Consider the following 26,700-nt stretch of genomic DNA (forward strand, 5'->3'; position numbering starts at 1 on the left):
ATGGTGGCCCGCCTGCTGCTGCGCGCTTGGCCCCGGGCCCCTGCCGTCGGCCCGGGAGCCCCCCGGCGGCCCCTGAGCGCCGGCTCCGGGCCCGGCCAGTACCTGCACCGCAGCATTGTGCCCACCATGCACTTCCAGGACAGCCTGCCCAGGTGAGCCCGGCCGCCGCCCGCCGCCCGCCAGGGTCGGCCCCGTCTTCCCCAGGCACTCCCGGCCCCACTCCCACCTGGGACGCCCTCCCCGCCCCCGGAAATCCCGTCACTGTCAGAATCTCTTGGCACCGGAACCGCAGAACGCTCAGATTCTGAGGACGTCCCATTGCTCCCCGAGTCTCCAGCTGAACCTTCTCGAACTCTTCCCAGCAACTCAGCTTCCAGCCAGAAACCCGAAGAGCTCCTCACATTTCCCCCCGAAAAGTAGCCAAGGTGCTCCCCGACGTGCTTTCACGACTGCCCCCCATGCCTGCCCGGAATGTGGAATACCTGAGGGTTCCCCTCCTCCAGTTTCTCCCCACACCCCACCTTCTTCCTCGCCGTTGCTCAGGACCCTGAGCCCCCTCCCTTGCCAGCAGCACTCTGCCCTTTTAGCGCCCCCAGCCCCCCCCCCCCCCCCCCCCCCCCCCCCCCCCCCGCCACCCGAGTGTCCATCTCACTCCCCCGAGTCCTCAGCATGCCAGGCCGTCTTCCCCGGAACACCTTTCGCCCCATCAAATCGCCCTCCACTCTCCCCCTCAAATACCCTCCTGACCACACCACCCCCAGCACCTTCCGCCCACCCGCAAGGGGCTCTAGGCACCACCCCAGAACCCCCCGGGTCTCACTCAGACTAGAGCCGGAGGCCATCTAAACCAGCGGTTCTCAACCGGTGGGTCGCGACCCCTTTGGGGGCCGCCTAAGATCATCGGAAAACACATATATAATTACATATTGTTTTTGTGATTAATCACTATGCTTTCATTATGTTCAATTTGTAACAATGAAAATACATCCTGCATATCAGATATTTACATTACGATTCATAACAGTAGCAAAATTACAGTTATGAAGTAGCAACAAAAGTAGTTTTATGGTTGGGGGTCACCACAGCATGAGGAACCGTATTAAAGGGTCGGGGCATGAGGAAGGTTGAGAACCACTGATCTAAACCCTCTCTATTCCTCTCACCGAAACTGCCTGAACCTTCCACCCAGAGCCACGCCCCTAGAAACACAGCCCCTGCGCCCCTCCTCCCGGAGCTTGCCTTGCCTTCCCGCCCCCTTCTCCTCCAGGCTCCCCACCTTTACCCTTCTCTCACCTAAACCAGAAGGGCCCTTTTGCCTCGGTCACTTTTTAAGTAAACCTTTTCTTATAAATAACAAAAAAGAAAGAAAACAGTCCAATAAATCTTTCCCTTTCCCTCACTCAGTATTTTCTTCCATTCAGTCTCCAGTTTTCCCACCTTCCCAGCCTTCATCTGAGCTGCCAGATCTCCTTCCCCAATATGAGAAATTGCCCCAATTCCTTCTCCCTCTGAAATCAGATTTAACCTTCTCTATTCACCAGTTAGTTCCTGTGCCGCATTCCAAATTTGTATCAAAGATGGTTCTCTCTCCAAACTGCCATCAGGACTCTCCTGTCCAGGGGCTGGAGGCCGGTGTTCCCCACCACACGAATAGAACAAAGATTGCATGGCAGGCATCACCCCCAACTACTGTGTTTGTTCACACCCAGGAACCCCTGAGCCCATTGTCAACGCTGCCCACCCCCACCCTCTCAGGAAAATCAAGGCGGTTCTTGGGAAATTACAGAGTTCGGACATCTAAACAAATTAAGACGAGATTATCTAGCCCCCATCCCATCCTTTAAATTTGGCCGGAAGTAGGGGGAGAGGAAGAAGCGACTCTGTGCCTGTGGGATAGGCCTGGGACACACCTCCTCCTGGGCAGCCTGTGAGCTGAGCCTGTAAGTGGGGGAAAGGTGAGGCATGGCAGAACCTGCCTGCATTTGCCAAGCCCGGCTGCAGACGGATCCTTGACTTCCCAGAGTCAGAGGGATTGTCTGTTTTAGCATTAGAAAGCTGGGGAGAATATTCAGGATCATTTTCTCCAACCCACAATACAAAAATCTGTAGGAATTTGAAGCTACAAACAGTAGCACTGAGCCATCACCCACGTGTAACTTAACACAAGAACTCTCCCCAGGCCTTCATTGCCTCAGCTGTAAAGCGGAGTTTAGATAAAATAAGCTTCCTTTTTTCTCTGAGTCCTAGACTGGTAAAATGTGTTATCTTTGGCACTCATTTTGATGTCACACTTTGAAGTCTGGTAGAACTTGGTTTCAGGGTCTGGATCTCACACTCTGTAACGTAAGGCAATTCCGTTACCTTCTCTGAGCCACAGCTCTTCCCTGTAAGGGAGGAATGGGCCACACATTTCACTGGGCCACTGCGAGGTAAGATGCCTAAAATAGGGACCTGTCCCAATTAGTTGGCAAGGGGGGTCCCTTTGTATTAAGTGGTCCAACTGGATCTCCCTCCCTCTTATCCCTGTGATATCACTGCTGCCTATTGACCAAGTGGCTGTGGACTCACCCTTGCACTATCATTTGCTTGTTTTTTTAGATGTTATTGGGTTTTTTTTGCTCTTTTTTTTAGTGTGGTAGGATATACATAATATAAAATTCACCATTTTAATTATTTTTAGGTGTCCAATTATGTTAGGTATTATTATTTTAATTTTTTTATAATGCAAAAACAGATTTATTTGTACACACACCAATGAAGGAAAGCAGTCTTCTGACAAATGGAGACGATTAAGATTCTTTTTTTTTTCTTTTTTTTTTTTTAATTAAATCTTTATTGTTCAGATTATTACATATGTTCCTCTTTTTTCCCCCCCGTAACTCCCCTCCTCCCAGTTCCTGCCCCACCCTCCGCCCTCACTCCCCACCCACTGTCCTCATCCATAGGTGCACGATTTTTGTCCAGTCTCTTCCCGCATCTCCCACACCCCTTTCCCCCCCAAGAATAGTGAGTCCATTCCCTTTCTATGTCCCTGATTCTATTATAATCACCAGTTCATTCTGTTCATCAGATTATTTATTCACTTGATTCTTAGATTCACTTGTTGATAGATGCATATTTGTTGTTGATAATTTGTATCTTTACCTTTTTCTTCCTCTTCCTCTTCTTAAAGGATACCTTTCAGCATTTCATATAATCCTGGTTTGGTGGTGATGAACTCCTTTAGCTTTTCCTTATCTGTGAAGCTCTTTATCTGACCTTCAATTCTGAATGATAGGTTTGCTGGATAAAGTAATCTTGGTTGTAGGTTCTTGGTATTCATCACTTTGAATATTTCTTGCCACTCCCTTCTGGCCTGCAAAGTTTCTGTTGAGAAATCAGCTGACAGTCGTATGGGTATTCCCTTGTAGGTAACTGAGTTTCTTTCTCTTGCTGTTTTTAAGATTCTCTCTTTATCTTTTGCTCTTGGCATTTTAATTATGATGTGTCTTGGTGTGGTCCTCTTTGGATTCCTTTTGTTTGGGGTTCTCCGTGCTTCTTGGACCTGTAAGTCCATTTCTTTCACCAGGTGGGGGAAGTTTTCTGTCATTATTTCTTCAAATAGGTTTTCAATATCTTGCTCTCTCTCATCTTCTGGCACCCCTATAATTCGGATGTTGGTACGCTTGAAGCTGTCCCAGAGGCTCCTTACACTATCCTCGCATTTTTGGATTCTTTTTTCATTTTGCTTTTCCGGTTGGGTGTTTTTTGCTTCCTCGCATTTCAAATCATTGACTTGATTCTTGCGCTCCTCTGGTCTGCTGTCGGGAGTCTGTATAATATTCGTTATTTCAGTCCGTGTATGCTTAATTTCTAGTTGGTTCCCCAATATAACATCGAGGGTCTCATTAGTTTTCTTGTAGATCTCATTAAGTTTATCGGCGGCTTCTAAACAGTTCTTGAGAGACCTTAAAAGTGTGGTTCTGAACTCTATATCTTCCATTGACAATTTTGTCCTGTTTCTTTGTCTCCGCATTTTGTTATGCTTCCTTGGTGCACCCCCTAGTGGTCTTTGTGCGCAGTCCTATAAACCTTGATTGTTGTAGCTAATACCAGGGAGGGTTTGACCTCCAGGCCAAGTGGCTATGAGAATCAGCTGTGTCACAGCAGTGAGAGAACTTCTGTCCTCTAGGGAGGTGCTAATCTGCGTTTGTCTGAGGCTATCCGGCAAAAGCCTCTGTGCAGGGCTTGGGCGGGGCGGGTCGCACAGGATCAACAGGGTGGGCCGGAGAGAGCAGTTATGGCGGCTCTCAGTCCTGTCCCCAGGGGCTCTGCCTCTCTGAGTCCCAGCACCCGCAGCAAAGCTCGGAGAGAAAGCTGCACTCGCTCTGACCAAAGCCAGACAGTCCCGCTTCTCCCGTTTGAGTCTGGGACCCTAAAGACTCGCCTGTATCTGGAGCTCAGAGTCTGCGACTCCCTCCCGATTGAAAACGCCAGCCATGCCCTCCGCCGCCAGCCCGCTCCGTGCACTCCGCACCTCAGAATTTGACTTCAGCACTGCGCCTCCTCTGAGTGTCCGTATGCGTTTCTCTTTCCTTCTAGTTGTAGGACTTCCACTCAGCCAGCGTTCCTGTGGTTCGGGGTGATGTCCGTTCTGTCTTTTAGTTTCACTTTTGAAGTAGTTGTTCAAGGCAGCAAACTCCGGCGTTAACCTATGCCGCCATCTTGGTTCTCTCAAGATTCTTAAGGAGCTGATTTTGGGGCCTCGTACAATGGGAAGACTTGCTTTGTTGCCTCCAGATGTTGGGTCTATTCACCTGACACGTCAGCAGGCTTTTCCAATGGGTCTTCCTCCTCCTGGGCCTGCTTGTCTATTCCTGTGATATACATGCTGGCGTTGCAGGTAGTTTGTGTTACTCTTCTGTTCCTCCAGGTATTTTCCCATGAAGCATAAGACATTAGTGTCGTCATTGGCAGAAGCTGTGGCCTTCACGTCTCGAAGGAGCTTGGTTAACTAGCTCTCCAGTTCCAGAGCCGGCTCTAGAGCTTGTATGCCGCTTCCCCAGTTATCTGTCTCAGGCCTCAATCACCAGAAGGCCGATTTCACTCACATTCTCTTAGAGATCTTAGGAATTGCTTTTCATATTCCCTCTTCACCTTAGCTTGGTTTTCAAAGAATGTGGCAAAACGAGGTTCTTCTGGGCCTTCAGTGCAATAACAGGCTATAGATAAACAAGCATTGCTGATGTGCAGCTCATAAGATGCCACGTGATGAATAGCAACCCTACATTCTCCAGAGAGGGGGTGCTTGGCTGCCATCTCAGAATTAGAGAAAACCAGGCATATACAGTGCTCAGTTAGGTGTTATTTTTAAAGGGCTATGTTGATATGTACTGAACAGTTAATTTCATAATATAAACTGGAAGTTCTGAGGAGACAAAGCGTGGATCAGTCTGACCTACTCATTCACATTATTAATTTGATAAACATTTATGTGGATTTGGAGACTGATCAGTCATAGTGAGGAGCTTACCATATAGTGGGAGAGATTTGACAGGTAAACAGATAATTCACATGTAAAGTATAAGTGGAAAGCCGCATTTTATGGTGCGGCATTTTAAGGTCATGAGACAGGAATCAGATCTGATTTTTATTCCAGCTTCACTTCTTTCTAACTGCATGGCTGTGTGCAAGTCATCTAACCTAAAAATTGGGATTGATAATATTATCCTTGTGTCAGGATTGTTAGAATTAAATATCCTGATATAAAGCACTTAGTAAAAAAGTCTGGCACATAGTAAGTACTCAGTAGATAAAAATTCTTCCTTCAGAACACAGCTAAATAGCCTTTTGTGTTTTTACACAATATAAACTTGGGATAAACTCATCCTAGATGTTAAGACTGTCTATCTGAAGGGCATGCCTTTGGGGCCAGAACATTACTGTTTTTACCTGTTATCCTCCACACGTTGGTAACTCTGGCATTATCTTGGAATTCTAGAGAATCTGCCCATTATATCTGGAATAAAAGTTATCATATAAAGCAGCGATTTTCAACCTTTTTCATCTCATGGCACACATAAGCTAATTACTAAAGTTCTGTGGCACAACAAACAAAAATATATCTGACAGAAAAATAGCTGTAATTCTTTTTCATTCACACCAGACAGCTATTGTATTGGGTATTATCATTAAAAATATTTTTATTTCAGAGATGAAGGGAGAGGGGGAGAGAAACATAAATGATGAGAGAGAATCATTGATCGGCTGTCTCCTGCATGCCCCACACTGGGGAACCAGCCCGAAACCTGGGCATGTGCCCTGACTGGAAATTGAACCCTGATCTCCTGGTTCATAGGCTGATGCTCAACCACTGAGCCACTCCAGCCCGGCTGTTGTCATTTTTTTATTTGACAATCTAAGGGAAAAGAGGTCAGTGTCCCTTACTAAATAGTCAGATATTGTATGTTTTAAAAATGGTTGTAGTACACCCGTTGAAAATCGCTGATATTTAAAGTGATTAGTCAGAGGAGGGAAGAGAACCCAGTCTTGAGAAAATGTGCACTTTCAGGGCAAGAGGACATAAAAGTGATTCAGAAGAAGATGGTGTCAAAACGAACAGGGTGGGAGGAGAGAATTTCTAACTCCATCTTCTACATTCTTTAAGGATGTCACAGCCTGCAGTTTGATGGGGAGAAGAAACATAAATACATAAATGCCACTAAATGCGATAGAGAACAATACAGGGTCCTGGGATGGGCAGAGGGTTAGAGGAAGGAGTAATCAGCGAATTCATTTGACATACATTTATTAAGTACCTATTCTGTGCTGACCTGAGTGCCAGTGGAGGTCAGAGAAGAGGTTTCAGAGGACTGCTGATGAGTGGTGAACTCCTCTCCCTGTACGCTACCATAATCATGAGAGCCAACTCTGCATTTCTTCCCAGCTCCCCCTTCAGTGACAGTATGTCGGAAGTTTGAAATTGGCTTGGAGAGAGATTTATAGAAATTGATAAATGCTACAAATTAGGGCTTCACCCCCAAACCCACCACCACTTGCAGTGAGTAACAGATGAGGATGCGGATAAGGTTGTACAATTGACTTGGAGAGGAAAGAAACTTGTTTAATGTTGATGGCAGGTGGTGTGGGTAAGGAGGGTGCTAGTCCTTCCTAGAAGTTGGGGAGTGGCTTTCTTTGGAGAGAAATTTGAAAGTATTTTCAGAATATAGCTGTCTCGGTAGCCACAGGGGGATTGGTTCCAGGACTCCTCTTAAATACCAAAATCCAAGGATGCACAAGTCCTTTATATTAAATGGCATAGTACTTGCATATAATTTGTACACATCCTCCTGTATACTTTAAATCACTTCTAGATTACTTATAATACGTCATAAACTGTGATATATAAGTAGTTGTTACATTGTATCATTTAGGGCAGGAGTGGGGAACCTTTTTCCTGCCAAGGCCATTTAGGTATTTATAACATGACTAGAGGCCCAGTGTCGAAATCACGCGAGACCCAGATGCAAATGATTTTGCGGGCCAGTTGTTCCCCATACCTGGTTTAGGAAATAATAACAAGGAAAAAAGTCTGTACAGGTTTAGTACAGTTGCACAACCATCATAGGCCTAACTACAGAGTACATGTCTACAACATTCATTACCTTTTTCCCCAATATTTTCACTCTGCCATTGGTTGTGGAAGCTGCAGATACAGAGGGCTGACTGTAGTTAGATTTTTAAGAGAGGTGAGGAAGGAGGCAAAGCAATTATAGGATTTAATTATAGAATATAGTTTTCAGAACATAATGGGGGTTAAAGGTATAGTGGAAGTGGCTAGTAAAGAATAATAGTTACATGGGGCCAAACTGGATGTTGCTGAGCAGATGGGAGAAAATAATAGCAGATAGGCTTTGTGCCTAAGGTGGAAGGTATTGAAGTAGGGAAGCAGGAAACTAGGAGGGAATGGAAAGGAGATTGAATTAGCTATTTATAGCTATGAATAAGTATCTGGATGTCTCTAAATAGACAGTGCTTATTATATGTCAGATACCCTCCCAAGTTCATATATATAATTTAATTTAATTCTCACAATAGTCCAGTGGGCTATTACTAAATAAGTGGAGAAAGGAGGACCAGAGAGCAAAGAAATTTGTCCAGGAGCGTATGGATAATAAGTGACAGAATACAGGCTGCAAAACACGATCTGTGAGATTCCAAGGGCTGTGAACGTAACCTTTCCATATTCTAGTCATGCTAGTGATAAACTTGTGCTGGGGGCGGGGTGGGGGGGAGAGTTTGGAACTTGACAGTAGGATTTCAGATGTCCTTAAGGCAATTCTTCTCTCCAATTCATAGATCAGAAATGGAGTGTGGGAAACATCGAGTAATTTGCCACCTATAACCATGTAACTAGAAATTAAGTGACTGAGCTGGGACTCAAGGCTAGGTCTGAGTCTAAATTTCATTCTCGTTCTACTGTCAGTAGTTCTTATACTTTTAGGCTTAACAGGTCATTAAAATTATGGGGAGAAATAGTTATCAATGTTATTTAAAAATATTTTTTAATTGATTTCAGAGAGGAAGGTGGTGGTGGGGGGAGAGATCGATGAGAGAGAATCATTGATCGGCTGTCTCCTGGACACCTCACACCTGGGATCGAGTCTGCAATCCAGGCATATACCCTGATCGTGAATCAAACCATGACCTTCTGGTTTATAGGTCGACGCTCAACCACCTAGCCACTCTGGCTGGGCTCGACGTTATTTCTTAAAAGAAAGGACCTTTAATGACTCTCATCCCATATCCAAAAAATAAAGTAACAGTCTCAGCCTTAAGGGAAGACTTCTAAATTAAGAAAATTTAGCTTTGTTAAAAGCTCACTGTTCTGTTCTTGTTTTTTTCATTTCACTGTGAACTAGTAACTTCATAACCATAGCCATCATCTGCAAAATATTAGATAATCCATTGATGTGGACTGATTGCTATTTGGCATTTACGATTAAGGCATTTTATATAAGGCAAAAATATAGACCTGGTAAATTTGGAATATTGGTTATGTTATCTTTAATGTTTGTTTGTTTTTTAATAGAAAACAGGTGGTTTTTGTGTCTATGATAAAAATTGTTATACAGAATCTGTATTGCCTCAATGTAATTCCATTGAGAAAGTTCAGTTTCTGTTGTATTAACTAAGATATAAGTCACCACTCTGAAAACTTCCCTACTAAAGTAAGTTCAGGCTAGAATTAACACTCCAGAATTTTTAATAAGCACTGTTTTTACAAAACTGCCATTGCCTCTAATTTAGAATTTTGTTAAAAAGAAGGTAAATTTTCATTAATGTTCCTTCTGTGTCAAAACAAAGTTTTGAGAAAAGTCTTGGGTAAGTTTGTACTTATGAGGTAGTTGAGCTAGTATTTGGGATTTTCTGTGTAAGTTTACCAATGTAAGGGGATCTACAGCTGTAAAGTGTCATGAATGGTTATTCAGTTCAGCCTAAGTTCATAATGGCTATAAATAATTCAGATTTACTTTTTACACCATTTTTTTTTTTTTTGGATAAGCATGCATTGAAAATAAACTGAAGAACCACAGTGCATCTTATTTATAGTAAGGTTTTAAGCTACCATTTTGTTATGTAAGACTAGAGGCCCAGTGTACGAAATTCATGCACGGGTAGGGTCTCTAGGCCTGGCTGGTGATTAGGGCCAATCAGGGCCTTCCTTCATTCTGTGCCGCCCCCTGGTGGTCAGCACACATCATAGCGAGCGATCAAACTCCCGGTCTCTGGTCGAACTCCTGAGGGGACACTTTGCATATTAGCCCTTTATATATATATAGACTAGAGTCCTGGTGCATGAAATTCGTGCATGGCGGGGGGGGGCGGGTCCCTCAGCCCAGCCTGAACCCTCTCCATTCCGGGACCCCTCAGGGGATGTCTCACTATGGGATTGGGCCTAAACCGGCAGTCAGACATCCCTCTAATAATCTGGGACTGCTGGCTCCTAACCGCTCACCTATCTGCCTGCCTGGTCACCCCTAACTGCCCTCCCCTGCAGGCCTGGTCGCCCCAACTGCCCTCCCCTGCAGGCCTGGTCGCCCCTAACAGCCTCTGCCTTGGCCCCCACCACTGTGGCATTTTCTGGAAGGATGTCCAGAAGATGTCCGGTCTAATTAGCATATTACCCTTTTATTAGTATAGATAAGTATTTGTCATATTATTCTCTACTTTTCTATATGTATTTAAAATACTCCAGAATATTTTAAGGGAATAAAAAATGGTCAAGTTGCAGAAAAATAAAATATTTGAAATACAACCTGGTAGGCTTGAAAACTTGTTAGGATTGCTTGGTTAATATTCTTTTGTTGGAAAGGCGTGGTTTGGGCAAAGGAGAAAAGGAAACCAGCCCAATAAAAGGGAATGTCTGATTGGGCCGTTGCCACAGCAGAGAGGGGCAGGTGCGGCAAAGGTTCAGGCTGTCCCACAGGCAAGGATGTCTTTGTGTATGGGACACCAAAGGACACCTGTCACACCTGAAACACAATTTGCTAACACAATTGCAGCACTCAGGAAGAATCACTATTTTTAAAACTGTTATTTCCCTGACATATAAAATATACATACATATAAATATACATGCCCTCTTCTGAGCTTCCCCTGCCCTCCACTTAATATTTGGCTATGTATGGCCTTCTTTTCATGTCAACGAATTGGATGTACAGACATAATTTTTAATGGCTACAGTGTTATTCCTGACTGTTTGACATTACTGTGGTTTACTTCACTAACCCTTTATTGTGGGGCAGGTTGTTTACGGTTTCCCCTGGCATCAACAACTACAGTAAACATAATTGCTTATTTGACTGTTTACTTAGGACACATTCACGGACATGGAACTCCTGGCCCAAAGCTAATTCACTTGAATTTTGACCCACATTTCTAAATTGACTTTCTAGAAAGTGCTTCTGTTTGTTTAGTCCAATGGTTTTAAATCAGATTACACTCCTACAAACGGGTTAAGAGAAAACTGTTCAATGCGCCTTGGGCAAATCAAAAACTCTTGCTGAACTTGAGCGACCTGGAGGTGCAGGGCCTGGAAGATCTAGGCTGGAGGCTGAAGTCCAGGGAACCACGGGTGGCGCGGTCGAGGGCCCTGTGTGGGTGCGGGCGTGTCAGTGTGTGTCGCTAGGGTCCAACGCTCATGCACACAGCCACAGGCCTTCACTCCCGCTCTGCACCCTTGGCCACCAGGAACCTCTGTGGAGTCTGCTGTGCGCTTGGATGAATCCAGTCCCAGCACCAAGCAAGTCTGAGAAAGTTTCCCCAGATTGACTCCCGCCTGAACCTACGGGAGGCGGGGTCAGGAGGATCCCGGCTGGAGGGTGAAGTCCAGGGAGTCGCGGGGGGGCACGGCCGAGGTCCCTGTGGGTGCGCGTGTGAGTGTTTGTCGCTCGCTCGGGTCCATGCTCATGCACACACCCACACGCTCACACTCCCATTCTGCACCCTCGGCCACCAGGAACCTCACAGAGTTCAGCCGGCTCGCCAGTCCCCGACCACTTGGTCGAGCCTTTAGTCCTTAGGGACCCTGGCTCTTTATGTAAATAGATAATTAATGAGGTTGACATATCTCAGGTGGGTATTTCTAATGTAAGCTATCCCAACAATAACAGTCAGACTGTGACTGAAGTGTCATTTTGAAGGCTCCCTCTCATAGTCCGTTTGGGTGGTTATAGACTGGGTGACATAAACAATAGAGATTTATTCCTAAAGGTTTTGGAGGTTAGGAAGTCCCAGATCAAAGTACTGGCAGATTAAGTATCTGGTAAGGGCCTGCTTCCTGCTTTCTAGATGGCCATCATTTCACTTCTGATGGTTCAAGCTACATTTTATGGATAACTTTCCAGTTTTCCTAAACGGCCACTATATTTAGATAATTTGAATATATCATTGTTAATTTGAGTTGGCAGAGATAACCTAACAAATTAAGTTTTGGTACCAGGGGATATATTTTTCAATAAAATTATTGACATGAAAAAGAAAGTACACCTCACCATACTGTCCATGCGTTTTAATTTCAATATGGACCAGTAACTTCATCACCATAGCCGTCACTGGAAATCTACTGGTAGAGAATGATGAATAAATAGCTCACTGGAAGGTCTGGCTCTTCCTCACAGGACTCCTGGTGGCTGGGCAGGGCTTGATCGTCGACCCCATATGGCTGGCCCTTGGACAGACCTGTGTTTCACTTTTGTAGGAATCTCTGTTGTACAATACACAAGCACATTTAAAAATAGAACTTTTTTTTTTTAATCTTGGGGGAGAAAAATTCAGTTCAAACTAAGAGTAGAATTCAAATCAGTTCCAATACAGGTATAGGACAGGTATTGTAGTTGTAACTAGGAAACTGGAAGGTTTGGGGCAGCGTCTGCTTCCCCATTTTGAATCTACTAGTATATTTACCAATTTAGCTTATAAAATTCATCATTAATACATTAAAATTTATTTTACTTAAAATATAGTTATCACTGTAAATCCATCAGTTCTGATTTGTCTGTGGCTTCCCATCATTGGTTTTTTTGGAAGGTAGTTATCCAGTTATTAGTTTGGATTGTGAAGCTAATAACCTGTTTCACATATTGTTACCTACATGGACCTTGCTTTCTCCTCAGGCTGCCTGTTCCCAAACTTGAAGACACCATTAGAAGATACCTCAGTGCACAGAAGCCTCTCTTGGATGATGGGCAGTACAGGTAAATGCTGAGAACCCTGAATGACCATGGTTGGGTGGTTCAAGAGAAGCTGACAAATAATGGTAGACTGTGCTTCAGGAAGTATCTGTGATTTGATTGGGTCTCCGGGAACCTGATGAAGGGCTGACCAAGTCTCTCTCACCAGACTCAACAGATGATGGTTTATAAGCCAGAATGAGAAGTTTGTACTGCATCTTGGAAGGAGTACCTGGGAGGCCAGCTGGTGCTGGTCATTTGCAGAAGGCATGTGCTCCTGGTAGGGAGGTACATTGAGGAGAGCATATGGCAGACCAGAAGTTTGCTTGGTGAGCATGTGTACTGGATTGGATAGTGTGACCCCAAAATCCATGCTCTCTTTGGAACCTCAGTATACTATGACGTTAATTAGAAGTAAGCATGTTACAGTTGTAATTAAGATGAGATCAGTCCTGTTCAGTGTGACTGGGTTGGAACATTGTCCTGTGCACGGAAAGGTTGTGGGTTTGATTTCCGGCACATACACAGGTTGTGGGTTCAATCCATGGTCTCAGCGCATATGGGAGGCAGCCAGTCAATGTTTCTCTCTCACATCAATATATCTCTCCCTCTTCCTCCCTCTTTCTTCCTCTCTCTCTAAAACCAATAATAACATATCCTAGAGCAGCGGTCACCAACCGGTGGTCTGTGAGGTCCGAAAGGTTGGCGACCGCTGTCCTAGAGTGAGGATTAAAAAAAAAAAGATGAGATCATACTGGAGTAGGGTGGGTCCTTAATCCAAGGAGACTGATATTCTCATAAGAAGAGGAGACACAGAGACAGCCATGTGATGATGGAGGCAGAGATTGGAGTGTGCCAACAAACCAAGGAATGCCGAGGGTAGCTGGTGACACCAGAAACCAAGAGGAAGGCATGGAATACATTCTTCCCTAGAGTCTTCTGAGGGAATACGGTCCTGTTAATACCTTGATTTTGTACTTCTAGCCTCCAGACCTATCTATAATAATAAAAGCATAATATGTAATTAGACCGGACAGTTAAACGACCTTCTGGACTAAGCTGGGGCTGCAAGGGCTGAGGCAAGCCGCTGCGGCTGTGAGGGCCAAGCCCTTTGCACAAATTTTGTACATTGGACCTCTAGTGAGAAAATAAATTCCTATTGTTCTAAGCTATCCAATTTGTGCTACTTTGTATAGTTTCCTAGGAAACTAATACAGTATAGAATCGGAAAATAATACTGGCTATTGCCAAAAAGTGGGTTGCATTAGCTCTAACATCCTACTGTAGTACTCTTTATCCATGATGGGAATTTTTCGTGCAGATAATGGGTATTGTCATTAAAATCACAAAATCCTTCACTGGACAGTGATGGAAAAACATAGATGAACTGGTCATAATCTAGTCCTCTACTTTTAAGTATTCCTTATTAGTCACTTGAAGCTTCTCTAGAGATGGTAATAATTTAATAGTTATTAGTTACTAAATATTATATTTCAAACTATCCTAAATCCTTAACTTTATAAATATGTTTTAATATTATAAGTTGGTATATTATCTCTATTTTACACATGAAGAAACTGAAAGTCAGATCAAGTAACTTGTTTAAGGTCACACAGTTTGAAAGCGACAGAGCTACAATTCAAACTTAGCTCTTTTATACCCCAAAGCTTATATCCTTTTCTCCATGCAAAACTGCCTCCTAGATTACAGATAGTTTTATGAGATGTTGATTGATCTTCCCAGTCAGTTATTTGAAAAACATCTCCTAGACTTATTCATTTTAGATTTATTCTTGTTCTGATCTCAGTCCTAGGTTCTAGGGATATACTATTGGGGACTCAAAGCTCTGTGTATGAGTTTTGGGCCATGAATCTAAAAATCACGTATTTTCTGCCATTATTTGATTCTATCTTTTCTCAAACATTTCAGGAAAACAGAAGAATTTTGCAAGAATTTTGCAAATGGGATTGGAAAAGAGTTGCACAATCAGCTGGTTGCTCAGGACAAGCAGAATAAACATACGAGCTACATTTCAGGTAGGGAGTCTGGGCTGTGGGTGTGATTTTTCCCAGAGCCCTCCATAATTGAAAGTAAGGCAGCTCTCTCCTGTTTTGGTCTCAAAAATATTTTTCGTGGGACAGCAGTGAAATAATGTGTCATCCTCTCCTCCTGAGGATTAAGGCTGAGTTCTTCCTCCACTAAGATGTTGACTGAATTTGTGCTTAAGAGCAACCGCTTGCTTCCTGTATAGATGGGATCAAGACAGAACCTAATCATTGGTCTGTCTGAAAAGGATGCATGCAGGATTAAGTCCCTACATGTATCATTCTAGATCCTTCACAGTCCAGCCTTTTCTCTTACTATTCTCTCTGACACATTTCATGCTTCAACAAAACTAAACAACTTGTTCCCTCAACCCATTAATTCTTTCATTCTTCTGTGCCTTTATCCATGTTATATACACTGCCATTTGTTACCTGGAAATTTCTTCCTTTAAGACTCAGGTACGGTGATTGTCAGAGGCAGGGGTTAGGGAGTGGTTGAAGTGGGTGAAGGGGATCAAAAGGTACAAACTTCCAGTTATAAAGTAAATAAGTCATGGGGATGTAAGGTACACCATGATGATGGTAGTTAATAATACTGTATTATAAAGTTGCTGAAAGTGTAGATCTTAAAAATTCTCATCATAAGGAAAATAAATGTATAACGTGTATGGTGATGGGTGTTAACTAGACTAGTGTGGTGATCATTTTGCAATATCACAGTATGTACAAATATAGAATTATTATATTGTACACCTGAAACTGGTATAATCTTTTATGCCAGTTATATGCTCAATGAAAAAAGAAAAGAAAGAACCAGGTAGGATGATTTTTTGGTATGAAACCTTTCTGTCCTTCTCCTTTTTCCATTCAGAGTTTGTTGCTTCCACCTCTGTTTCACAACACTTCGTTTAATTTAGTTTATATTTTTTTATAAGGTTATATATACATGCACATAATTTAAAAAATCAAATAGTTCTACACGGCTTATTAGGAAAAACAGCGATTTCCTGACCCCTAATTTCCCACTTCTTACTTTCAGCTGCTCTCTGATTCTTTTGAACTATGTATCGTTATTCTCTAAATTATATATTACCGCAATTTAACTTCTTTTGATTTAGGCATTGTCTATTGACATCTCACTATAGAAGATTAGAATTGATCAGTCTCTTATATCCCTACCACACATGAGAGTGTACACACCCATTTCCTTTCCCCTCATTTTCACAGTATAGTGCACAGCATAGCAATAATTGTGCCTCAGATAAACCTCATTGGCTACGATATTGCCACTGCACAAAACTTAGCTTAGTATTTACACTATTAGGATCATGTAATTGCTATTGTCAGGTGAGTTGTGTAGCACATTGGGATTGTTTATTTTCTTTCCCGGATAAACTTTTTGTTTTCTCTGAAGTTAATTATTTTATACTTTCTTATGTTTAGCTTTCCATGTGCTTAATAGTTTATCTGGGAATTTTTTTTTAAGTTTTCATCTTCATAGTCTGTTTCCAAGTTGCTTTTCTCCTGTTTGTCTTGCCCTCTTTTTTCAGATGCTTTCTATCCTTCTCTGTTGTCTTGGATATGGATGAAATATTAACAAGCTATTGGGAGCTCTGAGGGTGGGGGTGGGGCTTGTCACAGCTTCATCGTATGTGATCTGGCTAAATCATTTCCTTGAGTGTCCCTAATGTTAGTGTTTGTGTTTTAGGCTCCCAGGGAAGGCTTTTCCAGAAAACTGCCAAAAGGTATTTTCCTGGTCACTAGTGTTGTAGAAGTGGGATAAAGGAAAAGGCTTGAGATCTCCACAGATCTATATCCCACAATTTAACTTTTGCCAGAGAATATCTGGGCGTCCTATGTGTGGGTCTAATTAAATAGTTTTTCAATCAGATATGTCTAGGCTGCTAATTCCTGAGCCCTCTAGGGCAAGCATGTCAAACTCACTGTCCGGGGACTGCATGCCTCGTTTACTTGGCCCGTGTTAGCCTTTGAGTTTGACATGCTTGCTGTAGGGGTTCTGCTTTGTAAATATTGTTTCTTGGCTTTCTCTGCTCTCAACTTAGTGTTGGCTTTCTTGACACTGCTTTAGTTATTACTAGTTGCCTAAATGCTTTTCATCTTTTTAAAAAATACCTTTAATGATTTCAGAGAGGGAGAGAGAGAGAGAGATAGAAACATCAATGATGAGAGAGAATCATTGATGGGCTGCCTCCTGTACACCCTGCCCCCCACTAGGGATGAAGCCCACAAACCAGGCCTGTGCTCTTGACTGGAATCGAACCTGGGACCCTTCAGTCTGCAGGCTGACACTCTATCCACTGAGCCAAACTGGCTAGGGCATCAACTTCTAATATTTGCTCTTTTTTATTTTCTTTGCCTTATTGGTTTATGTCTCTTTAAAATTATTTTACTGAAGAGATAAGAGGCATAAATTCATGTCTTTTCCCATCAAATATATCCTCACCCCCCAGTATGTCTTTTCCCTTACCATTTTAGTGCATTGCATTATGTTTTTATTCTGTTTGTCTCTTTCACCATAGTTCTTCTAAATCAAAGTCCATGTCCTGTTCTTCTCTATATCCCTGGACCAGGGCCTGATTCTCCACACTTATTCTCAAGGAATGAAATGGAATAAATGGACCAACAAATGAATAAGAGATAAATATGTGTTTATTAATCCTTTCCCCAGTGCTTTACATGTGGAAATTATTTCTTCCAATGGAAAATGGTCCTTGTTAGTAGAGTTTACCCATGCTTGCTAATACTGGCAGGAGTTTCCCTTGAAGACACATTTCTTGATAAAATAATGCTTTTGGAATTTTCACAAGCAAAACATCCATTGGAATGCAGAGAGCTAGTTTGAGTGGGCACATACACTCATTGTTACTTCTAGTTGCTTTTCGAGCATTTCCTAAAAGAGGAAATGCATAAATGAACACAGTACACAGAATGATGGTGAAGACTTTCCCCCGTATTAGGGAGATAGTCAAATGTGAATGTTGTCCCTGAAGAGAAACAAAGCAAGGGAAACTTAAGGAGAGGGTATGGGAATTAACAACTATTCTCTTCCAGTATGAATGCAAGTGAGGTGTTATTGTATTTTATTCCTTTAAGAATCAAGAAAGGAAAGAGAATGAGGAAGAAAAGGCAATTAATAGACATTAGGGAAATGCAACTCAAAATCACGATAATGGTTACCCACCAGACTGGCTCCAATCAAAAAGACAAACAATAAATGTTGCCAAGGATGTGGAGAAATTGGAACCCTCATATACTGCTGGTGGTAATGGTGCAGGTACTTTGGAAAAGACTGTAGCAGTTCCTCAAAAGGTTTAACACAGCCCTGACTGGTTTGGCTCAGTGGATAAAGCGTCGGCCTGCGGACTCAAGGGTCCCAGGTTTGATTCTGGTCAGGGGCATGTACCTTGGTTGCGGGCACATACCCAGTGGGGATTGTGCGGGAGGCAGCTGATCGATGTTTCTAACTCTCTATCCTTCTCCCTTCCTCTGTAAAAAATCAATAAAATATATTTTTTTAAAAAAGGTTTAACACATGACCAGCAATTCTACTCCTAGTTTATATCCCCAAGAGAATTCATAATAACCAAAAAGTGGAAACAACACAAATGTCCATCAACTGATGACAAATGTGCTATATCTATATAATGGGACATTATTCAGTAATAAAAAGAAATGCAGAACTGCCACATGTTACAACATTGATGAACCTCAGGAACATTATTGTAAGTAATAGAAGCCAGATGTAAAAGACCAAATAGTGTATGATCCTGTTTATACAACATGAATTATTGCAGAACAAAAAAATAATCTGGAAATTCCTCCCTCTGGAGGTGATGTCATTTCTTCTGCATATGTTTGACTTATTTTTTTTCTTTCTCAAGTTTTATTTTTAGGGACTGCATTACCTTTTTATGTTTTTATTTTTATGTTTTAGGCCCCTGGTTTGATATGTACTTAACTGCTCGAGACCCCATTGTCTTGAACTTTAATCCATTTATGTCATTCAACCCTGACCCAAAGTCTGAGTATAATGACCAGCTCACCCGGGCGACCAACATGACGGTTTCTGCCATCCGGTTTCTGAAGACACTCCGGGATGGCCTTTTGGAACCAGAAGTGTTCCACTTGAACCCTGCCAAGAGTGACACTGATACCTTCAAGAAACTCATACGCTTTGTGCCTTCCTCTCTGTCTTGGTATGGTGCCTACTTGGTCAATGCATATCCACTGGATATGTCCCAGTATTTTCGGCTTTTCAATTCAACTCGTTTACCCAGACCCAGGCGGGATGAACTCTTCACTGATGACAAGGCCAGACACCTCCTGGTCCTAAGAAAAGGACATTTCTATGTCTTTGATGTCCTGGATCAAAATGGGAACATTGTGAGCGCCTCTGAAATCCAGGCTCATCTGAAGTACATTCTCTCAGACAATAGCCCTGCCCCCGAGTTTCCACTGGCATATCTGCCCAGTGAGAACCGAGATATCTGGGCAGAGCTCAGGCAGAAGCTGGTGAGTGCTGGCAACGAGGAGACCCTGAGGAAAGTGGACTCCGCTGTGTTCTGTCTCTGCCTAGATGACTTCCCCATTAAGGACCTTATCCACTTGTCCCACACCATGCTGCACGGTGACGGCACAAACCGCTGGTACGATAAATCCTTTAACCTCATTATAGCCAAGGACGGCACTGCCGCTGTCCATTTTGAGCATGCTTGGGGCGATGGGGTTGCAGTGCTCAGGTTTTTCAATGAGGTGTTTAAAGACAGCACTCAGGCCCCCGCCATCACTCCACAGAGCCAGCCGGCCAGCACTGACTCTTCTGCTGCTGTGCAGAAGCTCAGCTTCAAGCTGAACGATGCCTTAAAGACTGGCATCATTGCTGCTAAGGAAAAGTTTGATGCCACCATGAAAACCCTCACCATTGACTGCATCCAGTTTCAGAGAGGAGGCAAAGAATTCTTGAAGAAGCAGAAGCTGAGCCCTGACTCGGTGGCTCAGCTGGCCTTCCAGATGGCCTTTCTGCGGCAATATGGGCAGACGGTGGCCACCTACGAGTCCTGCAGCACTGCAGCGTTCAAGCACGGCCGCACGGAGACCATCCGCCCTGCCTCCATCTTCACAAAGAGGTGCTCCGAGGCCTTTGTCAGGGAACCTTCCAAGCACAGTGCTGGAGAGCTTAAGCAGATGATGGCCGAGTGCTCCAGATACCACGGGCAGCTGACCAAAGAAGCGGCCATGGGTGAGACGGGGCGCATGCCCTCGGGTCTTGTTGTCCTCCGCACTGGGGTAGGCCTCCACAATATTCTGCCCCACATCTGATTTCTACCTCTTCACTAGATTGTAGCCATCTGCTAGCTACCACATGATTATTTTTTCTACCCTAATAGTCTGACTAGCCAGGCGAGCCACTAGGGATCAGAATGTTCTCCTAAGCAGGGATGGGGAAATACATCTAATGTTATCCTCAATGAAGATCACTTTCAGCTGTGACACATGATTCTATTATTTATTAGTCATTAGACTCAGTGTGACAATTTAGGATTTCTAAGCCCACAGGCCCTCTTACTTCACTTCAGGTGTAGTGTGTCGGCTCCCTGTAAGTAGGTCACCTTAGCTTTTCCCAAATCTAAGTGTCTGTCTGCTTTGCCTCGTTGTGGCAAAAATTGAGACCTGGAAAGGACCTGGAGGATCACATAATCCAATCCTCTCATGCAGAAAAAGTCCTGGAACTAAAAGGGACCTCCACGACATTCTGGTTTCATCCTTCCCCATTTTATAGGAAGGCAACTGAGGCCGCTGGCCCAAGCTTACATAGCAAATTAACAGTAAAGATGCGATGAGAACTTTGTCTTTGACACTTGACTTGGACTGTGGCTTTTATCTTAGTTTTTGAGTCCAGAGCTCTCATGTACTTTTCTTGACTAAATTGACTTAGTTTCAGACTTTGTAAAATCATACTTTTATTTTAGGCTCATTTTTGACTCAGCTGTTGAGTTTTTTCTTAAGAAAACATTCTAGAATGAACTGCTCTAGAGGCTAGTGAGCTGGAGGTGTACATGCAGAGGTAGACGACCCTCTTCCACTCTCAAGGATGTTGTGAAGGGGATTCCTACATGGTGGGAAGGTTTACTGAGGTTCTTTCAGTTCTGCGATTTTGACTCTGGTTTTTTGTTTTGTCTCTCACAGGCCAGGGTTTTGACCGACACTTATTTGCACTGCGGTACCTGACAGCAGCCAAAGGGATTGCCCTGCCTGAGCTGTATCTGGACCCTGCATATGGGCAGATAAACCACAACATCCTGTCCACCAGCACACTGACCAGCCCAGCAGTGAACATTGGTGGCTTTGCCCCGGTGGTCCCTGATGGCTTTGGTGTTGGGTATGCCGTTCATGACAACTGGATAGGCTGCAACGTCTCCTCCTACACAGGCCGCAACGCCCGGGAGTTTCTCCAATGTGTGCAGAAAGCCTTGGAAGACATGTTTGATGCCATGGAAGGCAAGTCCATCAAAACTTAGCTTCTGGGCGGGCTAAAAGCCTCCATTGCTTCATCTACATGAAAATTGAGGCCTATGTAGCCAATAGGTGCTATTCTGTGACTATTGGAACTAATCATGAGGTACCTCTGCGGCCAATGTGAAGCCTGAGCTTTAAAGTAAGGGTTTTAAAACTAAACATGTAATTTCCAAGTGCAATTAGATCACAATGAAAGATAATGTGAGATTTCAATTTTTAAGGGCATTTGATCAGGAGGGTAGGATTTGGAAAAATAACTCAGGTGTATTTATTGTTGAAGCAGAAATAAAATTTAATTGTTGCATCTACTGACATAATCTACTTTATTTTTCCCTTTTAATTAATGATTTTTTTTTGATTCTTTTACCTCCTGAAAGATGAGAAAGCAATTTAAAGTATAAACAAAAGCTATTGATCCTCTTAGTGTTTGTCTTTATGAACTTAACACACTGGCTGGTAGAGTCTGAGAACTGGAACGGCTGCTGACCCGGCCCATTACTTCCACTCACTTGCTCTCAGGCTGGGCAGTGGACTGGACCTAGTGGGTAGGGGGCTAGAAGGCCTGCTGGCTGAGCGAGGGCTGAAGAAATGCTGTTGTCAGGTGCAAAAAAGAGGCCCAGAGGGAGCCAGGAATATTCGACCTAGAGGAAACAAGTAGCTGCCAGACTGGGGAGGGGACAAGGTCGGCACCTCCTCACCTCTTGGATACGGCCACCTTTACCTTAAATTGGAGGATCCCCCTTCCTGGTGCCCCACAACCTGCCTGGGAGTGGGCAGACCCATCCCCAGTGGGCCATTCAGAAAATGAGGATATTTCACTTCCAAAGAATTCCTGGCTCCAGCAGAACGCTGGATAAATAAGGTCTCTTGTAACAAGTTTTCCAAATGGCTCACTGGTGGGAAGGCATGAGTATGCCTCGTGGACCTAACTGCATTAAACAGCTGTGTCCACTGGGTAGGGGCTCTTCATACCTCCACAGGGCTGCCTGGGGGACAGCACACAGAAGGGTGACCACAGCGGGGACAAAACAGGACCAGGAGCTACCCGGGGCATAGATGCTGACTGAATATAAGAACTTTCATACTGACTTCCGTGTGGGGGGGAAGGCCCCATCACAGCAGGTGAGCCGAGACCTAATGACCACCTGGCCAGGATGTGAGAGCAGAATCTTGCCAGGACTGGATGGCTGACCTCTACAGTCCCTTTTATCCCTAGAATATGAAGTGACACCAGCTAACAGAGATGCCTGCATTTACTTAAGAGCCACGCTAATCAATGCAGTGTTTTGGCTCAGGATTATTGGCTCATGGTGTCATGCTATAGGCTCAGCTGCATTGCATACCATTGGCCTTGACACCTCTGGTTTTCTGGGTTGATGTGCCCACTCCTCATGAGCTAGAGAGCCCTTAGAAGCTGTGCTCCTGCATAGTTTGCAAAGCATCAGGTGTAAGATTCCATATTGTGGGAAGGTGTCAGGAAACAGTATAAGACCTCTAATAGGGATTCTTTTTTGTGGGGGGAGTGGCTGCTACCTGACTACCTCAGTGCATGAGTACAGCACAAACGGGCTTTATTGGTGGGGCCTGGGAAGCTGTGACAGCCCAGCATGCAGACTGTGAGGGCTTGGACAGCTGCCAGGAGACAAGGGATGCAGGGACCAGCTTCAGTGGGCTCTGCTGCTTGGTTGCCCCTTCTCAGTTCTTAGAGGCAAGTGTGCAGGAAGAGGGCTCAGCACTTCACAAACTGGTGGGTGACCTCGTAAATTCCCACAGACTCCTGGGCCTTTTCGTCATAGTCAGTCCAGTCCTGTGGGGGAAAATGGCAGCGTTAGCCTCACGAGGCAGCCTAGGACAGTGTGGAGTGGGGAACCGCAATTTACAAGGCCCAGTTCAGGCTCTGACCCAGCCGTTCATGAACACGTATCACCTAGAACAGAGCCAGGCTGTTCAGGCCTGAATTCCAGCTCTTCTAGCTTTGTGATTTTGGCAAGTCACTTAACCATTCTGATCCTCAGAGCTATTCTCTATTTTTTTAAAAAAGGGACAATACACTTCATGTTGAAAGAATCAAATGAGGTAACACATGTAAAAGTACTTAGTATAGTGCCGGATACACGTTAAAGCTCAATAACTTCTAGTTACTGTTGTTATGTGCTGTACAAATTGAATGAAGTTTTGTCCTTCCTTCGAGGCCTGAACACAAGGTTTCCTTATCTGCAAGGCATTACTATGTCCAGTGATACAGTCAAGGCTCATTGTTTGTGGTAGTTACGTTCTACAAAGTCACCACAATGCTGACTTAGTGAATAATGAACTAATGCTCCCAGGAAAAACACAGGGTTAAACTCATGGGAGTTTACATCTGATCACAACACTGTTTTCAACCAATCAATACATAACCTTGTTTCATGTATGATTCTGTTTAAAAACACCTTTTTAATATACTATTGTTGATTCATTAAAATTGAACTCACAGCCAACAGCATTATAACTCATGCCTGAACAAAGCTTATCTATTACATACTTTCTCTAGCAGGCACATCCCAGCCCTCATGCAAGTGGAACACTTGGTGGAACTTCAGCGTTACCCTTGGGGCCATCTTATACACCAAAACCAACAACAAAACGCACAGAGATGTGCAGTCATCTTTCCATTGATGAGTCTTGTTCACCATAAAAGATAATTTCCACCACGTGCCCTACAGCACCCTGCGAGGCCCCCAAGTCCCGTACCTTCTCCTGCAGATTAATGTCACTGAAGATGGTCCTCGATTCTACACCCTCAGCAGCAAACCCAGCCTGCAAGGGACAGGAAGGCAGTGAGTCTGAGGGGAAGGAGCCTGACCAGCGAACTGGCTTTTCTCACAACAGTTGGGAAGGGAGCACAGAGATGCAGTGTTGGCAGCTGTTCTAGAATAACTACTGAGCTTCCAGGGCCTGGCAGCTGCCTGGGACCAGAGTGGTTCCTCCAATTACAGCCTTAGATCAGAAGGCAGGAGCTGCAGGGTAAACCCTTCCACTACCAGACTGTCTGAAAGACAGTTGAAGCTATAAAGGCTCAGAGCACCCAAATGGTCCCAAGTACACTTAGCTGCAGCCTTTTGCTAAGCATCCGCCAGCTGGACATGTCGCTTCCCTCTCTGGAACTTGGTTTTCATATTTATGAAACGGGGATGGTAATATTCTCTCTTCTGCCTATCTCACAGACTTGTGAGGTGAAAATGCCGCTCCAGTAAAGTGGGATGAGCACTGACTCTGGAGTCAGACCTGCATTCAAATTACAGCTCCCCTGCTTTCTAACTGTGTCACCCTGGGCAAGCTGCAAAACTTTGAAATTCTTTCCTTGACTGAAAAACAGTACGGATAACTGCACAGGGTGACTGGGAGGGTTAAATAAGATACACATGTAAAACTGACCAGCATGGTGCCCAACATATAGTAGCACTTAAATAATAATAATAGTTCTTACAAAGGAGAATTCCTAGTTCACGGTCTCTGTAGGAAGCCAAGTTCTGCTATTACCTCCTATATGCCCTCCCCAAAGATACAGGTTTCCCAGGAAGACACACACCTGGGGCTGGAAATCAACTGGTTCTAGGCCCCGGCACTCAAACTCTACTATCGTCTTGAACTTCTCATTGTCTTCAACCTAGAAAGGAAATATATTGAGGAGGCAGGCCCAAATGGGCCCTTAGGATAACCCCATTGCCCCTACCCTTCCTGCCAGGCAGGTCCTTACTGCCCCTGTGAGCCCAGAATGGGACTTGGGATCAAATCACCCCCTTCTGGTAGAAGCTTGCCTTAGCCAGCTGCTCCCCACAAGACCCTGGACATGGATGCTGCAGGACAAAGAGTGTGGACTCTGGGGTCAGCCTGCCTAGATGGGAGGCAGAGCTCTGTCTTATTCCCTTCTGGGCCTGAGACTATCAAATAGAGGTGAGGAACCACTACAGATTTATTGTGAGAACTTGAAATATGTGTAAAGTACCCAGCAGAGTATCCAACACTATACTCAGTAACTAGTAGGTAAAATTACCACCATCACAAATACGAACAAAAATGTTAAGCTACAAAGTCTCCAGATCATCTAAACGGCTCCAGCACACATCTACTGCGGCCTTTTGCTAACCACCTGCCATGCTGTGAAGGCAGGGGGCCGACTTAAAGCCTTTGAAATGAGATTTGCTTGTGGGGAGGCACCTATGAGCGAGGTGGTGTAGCCAGGAAATTCATGCCTACCTGACCCACGGGCCCAGAGACCCCACGCACCATGCCTACATGTTCGCTCTCATTCTGTCACTCACTCTAAAAGCATTTCCTGGACACCAACCATGTGTACTGGCCCTAGTTTGTTTTTTGGTTGCTAATCTATCTCTTCCACCAGATTATGATTTACTTAAGGTGGTGTAGCCAGGCAATTCTTAAAGGCAAGTCCTCATTTGATTTCTCTTTAACTTCAGGACAAAGCTGAAGTCTGGCATGAATCTGACGTTTTTCAAAAATACCAAATAAGGAATGGATAAACAGAAGTTAAATGCCCCTCTTAAAACACACAGACCCAAAGCGCATACACCCTCCCTCACCTTTGAACTAATTTGTTATACAGTAATGAATAACTACCTAATAATATGGACAATATCAAGGATGGAAGGGACCATTCACAGGACTCTCCCCCCATGGTCTCAGAGAAGGCTCACCTGCTAGGATGTAGATAAGGCAAATGCTCCCAGTGATGGAAACTGAATGGCCAGCTTGATCAGAAGTCCCCTGAGCTCCCACAGCCCAGCACTTACTAGTATAACTCTAGAACCCAGGCCTCCTAGCTTGGATTTAACCCCACCATGCCTGCCGCTACAGCAGGCAACTTACATTGTAAGGTTTGATGGTGCTGCTCAAGATCTCTGAAACATAAAACAGAGGACAAAGTTGACTTGAGTCCATACGTTGGCCCTACCCCAAGCCCGCAGATGTGGGTCTGGGAAAGAGTCGGCTGCAGAAGCTTGGGCACCGCAGGTAACATGAGCCTGCTTCTGGTCTGGTATCAGGAAGCGAGGGGCCGGCCTCGCAGAGCTCAGCATTCATGGCCTGACCTACCAATGGAGTTTTCCCTCGAGCACAGCTTGCACTTCTGGACCATGGAGGCGCTGCCACGGCCTCCCTTCAGTGCCACACTGTCCTGGCAAGGAGTAAACACAAGCTCTAGTCACAAATCCGTCAGACGTAGGGTCCTGAAGAGACCCAGTCCCACCACTTATTATCCAACTGAAGAGACGAAGACTCAGGGTGAGCGACTTGCTAGGACAAGAATCCTGGGGAGGCTTCTTAGGACCAAGGAAAGGGCTTCCCCTTGATTTTGAACTCTGCCTCACATCCCAAAGAAGGCTGTTATTGTTGATCCCACTAAT

At 44.3% G+C, this 26,700-nt stretch overlaps 2 protein-coding genes and 1 pseudogene across 4 annotated transcripts in view; 1 reads left to right on the plus strand and 2 right to left on the minus strand.

The window, feature by feature from the left end:
* Window positions 1-21,599, plus strand: CPT2 (carnitine palmitoyltransferase 2). 2 transcript variants are annotated; one of them, XM_036349297.1, is made up of 6 exons: window positions 15-152; window positions 12,657-12,737; window positions 14,643-14,749; window positions 16,467-16,503; window positions 18,714-20,018; window positions 20,966-21,599. In XM_036349297.1, the coding sequence occupies exons 2-6, from the start codon at window positions 12,722-12,724 to the stop codon at window positions 21,295-21,297; spliced, it is 1,797 nt and encodes a 598-aa protein (XP_036205190.1). In that variant the 5' UTR covers window positions 15-152; window positions 12,657-12,721; the 3' UTR covers window positions 21,298-21,599. The 2 variants fall into 2 exon arrangements, with proteins under 2 accessions (XP_036205189.1, XP_036205190.1); XM_036349296.1 differs by lacking the exon at window positions 16,467-16,503 and having other exon boundaries at window positions 1-152.
* LOC118677775 lies at window positions 15,940-16,059 on the minus strand (annotated as a pseudogene).
* Window positions 20,567-26,700, minus strand: part of CZIB (CXXC motif containing zinc binding protein) — a 7,885-nt gene continuing 1,751 nt past the window's right edge. For both annotated transcript variants that reach the window (XM_036349299.1, XM_036349298.1), the window contains 5 exons: window positions 26,390-26,471; window positions 26,165-26,196; window positions 24,867-24,944; window positions 24,029-24,094; window positions 20,567-23,102 (listed from right to left, as the gene is read on the minus strand). In XM_036349299.1, coding sequence (XP_036205192.1) covers window positions 23,025-23,102; window positions 24,029-24,094; window positions 24,867-24,944; window positions 26,165-26,196; window positions 26,390-26,471 — 336 coding nt within the window. In that variant the 3' untranslated portion in view covers window positions 20,567-23,024. The remainder of the gene's footprint in view (window positions 23,103-24,028; window positions 24,095-24,866; window positions 24,945-26,164; window positions 26,197-26,389; window positions 26,472-26,700) is intronic.

Source organism: Myotis myotis, unplaced genomic scaffold, assembly GCF_014108235.1.
Source record: "Myotis myotis isolate mMyoMyo1 unplaced genomic scaffold, mMyoMyo1.p scaffold_m19_p_2, whole genome shotgun sequence".
NCBI classification, from domain to species: domain Eukaryota; kingdom Metazoa; phylum Chordata; class Mammalia; order Chiroptera; family Vespertilionidae; genus Myotis; species Myotis myotis.

Excerpts from the sequence above, each read along its gene's own strand:
- CPT2 (XM_036349296.1), top strand. The coding sequence starts at position 1 with ATGGTGGCCCGCCTGCTGCTGCGCGCTTGGCCCCGGGCCCCTGCCGTC. Across the intron at positions 12,738-14,642 it reads TTGGATGATGGGCAGTACAG|GAAAACAGAAGAATTTTGCA; the intron begins GTAAATGCTGAG and ends CAAACATTTCAG. Across the intron at positions 20,019-20,965 it reads GACCAAAGAAGCGGCCATGG|GCCAGGGTTTTGACCGACAC; the intron begins GTGAGACGGGGC and ends TGTCTCTCACAG.